The following is a 6,620-nucleotide window of genomic DNA, read 5'->3' as shown; positions in this document are numbered from 1 at the left end:
ACTCTCTTCATTTAAAGTAAAGTACAGTACAGTAAAGCACGCCTTGCTGGAGAAACGTGCAGTGAAACAGACGTCTTTGATTTTTAAAGCGTATTTGAGAATTAGTGTTGTAGTCAGTGAACTAATTTGGCGCTGTTATTATCTGCCTGAGGAGTAAAATGCTAAATGAAGTGTGTGGAGTCGAAACTAACGACTCTGACCTTCACTAAAAGGTGTGAAGTGTCCTGTTATTGTATTATAATCAGACCCTGGTTCCAGACAGCACTAAAGACACTCTACGCAGCCCGTCTGTAGGTTTTATGGACGAATGACAGTAGGGTGGGGCGATATGACACAAAAATCACATCACGATACTCGAGGAGGGTTCTACGATATACGATACCTATCATGAAATACAATTTAACTCAAAAACTGTCTGCAAAATAAACGAAAAAAAAGTTTAACTGAGGTTGACGATACGTTTCTTTAAAGATTAAGTTTGTAAAAATTACGCAAAATCAACGACTTCCATTCAGTACCATTTCATTTGTAATGATTAAAAATGTAAAATAAAAATATATATCACCATACCACTGAAATCTCAGGAAAGTGTATCGCACAATCATTTATCACAATATGGATATTACACTGATATATCGTCCAGTCCTTAATGACGACTACTGCCACCCCTGATTATTAAAATCACCTGCAGGTCGTTCACTCCTCCAACACTGCTACATATTTCTGCCAGAGTTTTCATTCATTTTGAAGAGACAATATTTATTATTATTATCATTAATAATCATCATAATAATAATAATAATCATAATAATAATAATAATAAATACTGTCAAATTGATGCCTTTAATATTGGACTGGAATGTGAGCGTAATCTAAAGCATGACATTTTATTCTGGGTAAATCTTATAGCGTTGTGGTTTGACGACTGAAGAACGCTCCAGGATAAAAAAACTGTAAAAATCTGTCTTTAACATTTTCGACATCAGTTAGAATTGAATATGGAATTTAAAATGGATCTCCAAGTGAGGTCCAGGCACACAAGATTCATTTTAGGCAAGGTGTACACCTGTCCTTACTGTCTTCTTAAAACCTACACAAACCAATGCTGACAAACAGTAGGGGGAGCTACTGATCAGTTTCAGTGACAGCATGTGCTCATAAAATACCTCTTAGTGTTAGCTCAAATTTACTAGCTAGTTCAGAACTTTATTTTTAAAACCTGAGACGCAGCTCGTCTCGTCTCGTCTCGTCTCGCCTCGTCTCGCCGTTCACGGCGTCTTTTCGAGCTTAGAATTCAACCGAATTGTCGTGAGTGTGACGTGTGAAGGCGTCGTCACATCACTGGGTGGTGATGAAAAGGCGCTCCGACAAACTAGCAATAAATAATTCAACAAATTGTTCAATCTTGCGTGTGTACTCCCACCTACACACACTCTCACACTCAAACACACACACACACACACACACACACACACACACACACACACACACACACTTAATGGTAGAGATCAGATTGTTTTTTTCCGAATTGTGGCCTGCAACATGAATTAACACAATTTCCAACAAAATCAATCAAATCAATTGGAGCAATCAGACACCACTGAAGGTTTTAATGAGCTCCATGTGTGTGTGTGTGTGTGTGTGTGTGTGTGTGTGTGTGTGTGTGTGTGTTGATTATGATGAATAGTCTCAGGCTGAAATGATCATGTCCTTGTCATGTTTCTCGCACTCACTCACTCAATGATACATTAGCGATATTACCCAGAAGCTCATCAGGTGTTAATCGTCTTTTACGAGCGACTCAATTACTCACGACATCAAAACAGACGCTAATGGGATTTTAATTGGAATTTAGCGCGAGCGGCAGGTAAGGACACACCGAGCAGACACATATAAACACCTAGAGTTAAATTAACACTAAAGTGCTGAATTAACCCCGATACTTAGGGGAAATAAATAAATATTAAATTAAAACAAAAGCACACCAATGCATTAACATGTACATGAGATTACCAGATTGTTGCCAGATTGGGAATTTTCCCAGATTATCAGGTATACTTTAAAAAATCACACCCCACGTTTAGAAATTAAACTACGAATGGTCCAAAACAAAATACCAATCTGGCAACCTTAGACTGTATCTACACTGGAACTGTGTTGTTTATATTTTTCCGTCCACCGTGATACACACGTGTTTGCTCTCATGACGGCGTGGAGGACAGAACTAACAAACAAACAGGAAGCGTAGATATTACACGTGTTTATAAATATAGTTTTTTTACGTATTATGTATTTTTAGTCGTGTCTGTGGCTTACGTGCGACAGTTACGTCAGTATTTACGCAGGGAAAGTTCCTCATACTCAGGTTAACAATACAGGACTAACACGGAGAACATCCAACGAGCCTGACCCTGATCTTAATCCTGATCCTACTCCTGATTATAATCTTAATCCTGACCTTCATCCTAATCTTCATCCTAATCTTGATCCTAATTTTGACAAAAAGACATTACAATACGGATCATTCCAAATTTGAATGTTTTGAAAGCTTTTCTGTGAAACGGTTGAAAAGGTGATCTATATGTAAATAATGCTAACCCATGCATTCATGGCTGATCTGCGAAGTGTGGGATTTGTTAACGCAAAACGCGTCCAAACGACAGGTTTCCCTCCCCGTCGCAGGGGCTTTCGCTCCGTCACGCTCCTACATGCCGGTTTTTGTTTCCGTTACGCCACAACGCTAGTAGCTCCCAGCTCCGACCGTAAAAACGGGCTTTTTTACCGCGACACTAGCCATGTAAACGCTCAAATGAAATATCTATCAGTAACCCTATGATACGTCTGGCCATATCTCCCAGTCCTACTGTAATTCATCAACAGTGTTTTATCTCCAACCAGAGACAATATCCAAAACAGCTGAGACCAGGCCACGGTAAATAAATGTACTGCGGTCCATCTGGATTTCATCGTGGAGTGTTTCCTGTTCAGATCTCAGTTAAGGAAGCGGATTACGGTTCAGAAGACATGACCGAGGACCAAATAACGACAACAAGCACACAGTGAAAATAAAAATAAAGACTAAAACGTCTTCATGCACATGCCACGTCCTGATTTCTAAAATATGACAAACCGTATAATCTGGCAACTCATACAGTATACACACACACACACACACACACACACACACACACACACGCATACAAATATCTTAAAGCAGTAAAAATGAATCAGGAATCAGATGCATTGAGAGTCTCTGCTGAAAGAGGCTGCAGCGAGGCACAAAACGAGGTAATCAGACTTTCAGCGAGAGACGTGGTCAGTAAAACCCTCCTGATGAAGAAGAATCAGTACAGAGGCGTTACGCCGAGGTTATTCACCACGGAGGAACAAACACAATACAGAAGGCTTTTAAAGCAGCAGGTGGTCACGGTGAAAAAAACATGATGTAAAAAAATCAGAAATTGAAATGCAACGAGACGCTTAAGAAAGTGTTTTATAATCACATTCAGGAAACTCCGACGGTAATGAAATCGAGCCGTGCAGGGAATAAAAATCCCGACTCAAACACTCACACCAATAAACCGCAGGCCAAAAATTACTCTCACGCGTTTGATGATAAAAGCAGACTTTTTAAAAAAACGCTACTTCTGATTTATTTTAACGCAAAAACGGAATGTGACGCGTTTATTAAAACGGACCAGTTCTCTTTCTATCCGGATATTTCAGACACCAGACCTTCATCGGCTCCAAATGAACGAAATTATTGCTGAATTAAAAGTAAAGTTGCACGCTGGGAACAATAATGTACACAAGAGAAAGTCATATAAACTCCCAGCGTATAATATAATATAATATGATATAATATAATATAATATAATAACAGATAAGATAACATTTATTGAACCTGAAGGACATTTTGGGCCGCCTGTTTATATAAAAATATAAATATAAATCTGTAAAGGGAAATAAAATAAAAAGATAGAAATAATTTGACTCATGCATTATAGCATAATTATATATTAAGACTATAGCACTATATATATATATATATATATATAAACTGATTATTCCTCCGTTTTTATCTTTTAAAATAAATTCTATACACCTCTAATTGTACTGAATTAGAAATTCGTGTTTACTTCTAAAAGTTAAGATTAATTTTTAACACCAAACCCCCCAAAAAGTGCACGTTTCGACAAAACAAACTCGTCAGGCGATGATGTTCATGCTGATGGCGACACGGAAAACGCCTGAAACACGGCTGAACGTGTGGGAAATGTCCAGCGTACATGACGAAGTGATGTAACGGTGAGTTAGTAGTGATTTGACACTAAAAGGTATTTTTAACTCGTGTGGTGAGACCTTCTGCTCAGGAACAAATAAAGAAAAAGTCAAATTCACACCCATGAGTGATGTCATGCTTTATATAACAGATACGCTTGCTTTGAGATTACAGATATTTAATATCGATATTACTGTGGATTAAAAAAAAAATAGAGAAGGAAGTCAAAGTTTTGGTCAAACAGTGATACTGAATATTATCACAATAGTTCATGTCAATAATTAATGAGTAATATGGTGCAATGATGTTGCTATGGCTTATCTCTCTCTCTCTATCTATCTCTCTCTCTCTCTCTCCCTCTCCCTATCTCTCTCTCTCTGGATCTGTGGCTGAAAACTGGACACAAAACTATTCTACAGAACGAGGCATGTAAACGGTGTAACTGGTTGATTGATTCCGATCAGATCTGAAGCGCTGTATGAGAGAACTGGGTCACTGAGTTCTGAATCCATTCACGGTGTTGTTATTAGTGTCTGAATGCTGGTCAGTAACTCTTGTGATGCCTTCTTCTGAAAGAGATTTTTTTTTTGTCCTATTATGACTACGCTGCTGAAATAAAGGTTTATAATAAAGGGAAAATAAAGGGAAAATAAATAAATAAATGAATGAATGAATAAGAGAGTAGCTCTGTTATTTCTAAGCGCAGCTGTAATAAATGCCACATGAAGCCTCACAGAGAGAACAGTTCGTAGAAAGTGGCTCGGAATCACGGCTCTGCAATAAACACGTCAATTAAGTAAACAAAACTAAATAATAATAATAATAATAATAATAATAATAATAAAACAATCCGTGACCTGTCTGTCCCTCATCACTGCATCTCACGTGCATTCAATCTGCAGCGTTTCTATTTTCAGTTATTGTGGTAGAGAGGTGTTGAGTGTGTTTGGAGAATGAGGATCAGCTGCGGGTTCAACAAACTGTGCATTAATAACATGCAATACAACCTGAGTGTGTGAACAACCAAATGAGAACTAAAACCGCTGCACGCGCACATCGTAAATGTAACACACACACACTCTCTCTCTCTCTCACACACACACACACACACACACACACACACACTCACCCCGGCTGCTTCACGTCTCCATTGCGGTTCTGGACGGAAATAAACTTCCAAAGTTGATCCGAACAGCGCGGAGGAAGAGACGATGATGAGAGGATTTACAGTGTGTGTGAGTGTGTGTGTGTGTGTGAGTGTGTGAGAGAGAGCAGCTGTAGCTTCCACTCTCTCTCTCTCTCTCTCTCTCACTCTCTCTCTCTCTCACACACACACACATACACACACACACACACACACACACACACACACACACACAAGGAAAAAAAAAATCTATCCGAACATGGTTGCCAGATGTAAATAAAACCCCCGCCCAAATCTCCGATTATCGGAAATCGGCTGTTTTGCATTTGTTATTAGATCACGATATCACTACAGCACCATTATTAACTTGTTCAGTAACATGTCGTGATAAAACTGTTCAATAAACTTTCATCTTGACATCAAATGTTGATTAGTTCTCTAGAACAGCGGCTCGGACAGTAGCGCAGGTTTATATTCATGCGCTCGCTCGCATCCGTTATCGTTTCTATAGCAACGGCTCCTTCACAGGGACGCTTCAGTGATAATAAACTGATGAAAAAGCATGTGTAATTATTATTTATAGTTATTATAAATCTGCAACGTGTAAGGAAGGAGTCTCCAGTGTCAGCGCTGTGTAACAGTCAGAGGTGAAGCTGTAACTTTACATTTTCAACATCTTCAGTACAGAGTTTACACTTCACTACTGTTTCACTCTAACACTCTCAACAAGAGAGAATAGAGAGAGAGAATAGAGAGAGAATAGAGAGAATAGACAGAGAGAATAGAGAGAGAGAATAGAGGGAGAGAATAAAGAGAGAGAATAGAGAGAGAATAGAGAGAGAGAATTGAGAGAGGGAATAAAAAGAGAGAATAGAGAGAATAGAGAGAGAATAAAGAGAGAGAATAGAGAGAATAGAGAGAGAGAATTGAGAGAGGGAATAAAAAGAGAGAATAGAGAGTAAAGAGAGAGAATAAAGAGAGAATAAAGAGAGAGAGTAAAGAGAGAGAATAAAGAGAGAGAATAAAGAGAGAGAATAAAGAGAGAGAATAGAGAGAGAGAATAAAGAGAGAGAATAGAGAGAGAGAATAGAGAGAGAGAATAGAGAGAGAGTAAAGAGAGAGAATAAAGAGAGAATAGAGAGAGAGAGAGAATAAAGAGAGAATAGAGAGAGAGAGTAAAGAGAGAGGGAATAA

At 38.5% G+C, this 6,620-nt stretch overlaps 1 protein-coding gene across 3 annotated transcripts in view; it reads right to left on the bottom strand.

Moving 5' to 3' along the window:
* The window catches only part of si:dkey-237h12.3 (teneurin-3), a 143,000-nt gene extending 137,370 nt beyond the window's left edge, over window positions 1–5,630 (bottom strand). For 2 of the 3 annotated variants that reach the window (XM_053682186.1, XM_053682187.1), the window contains exons 1-2: window positions 5,412–5,630; window positions 5,140–5,246 (exon numbers count right to left, since the gene is read on the bottom strand). In XM_053682186.1, coding sequence (XP_053538161.1) covers window positions 5,140–5,154 — 15 coding nt within the window. In that variant the 5' untranslated portion in view covers window positions 5,155–5,246; window positions 5,412–5,630. The remainder of the gene's footprint in view (window positions 1–5,139; window positions 5,247–5,411) is intronic. The other variant, XM_053682188.1, reaches the window with a different exon arrangement.
* Window positions 5,631–6,620: the final 990 nt, after the last annotated feature.

Source organism: Ictalurus punctatus, chromosome 8, assembly GCF_001660625.3.
Source record: "Ictalurus punctatus breed USDA103 chromosome 8, Coco_2.0, whole genome shotgun sequence".
Classification (NCBI taxonomy): Eukaryota; Metazoa; Chordata; class Actinopteri; order Siluriformes; family Ictaluridae; genus Ictalurus; species Ictalurus punctatus.
Note: the sequence above shows the minus strand (reverse complement) of the source record. Positions and strands in the feature narration are given on the sequence as shown.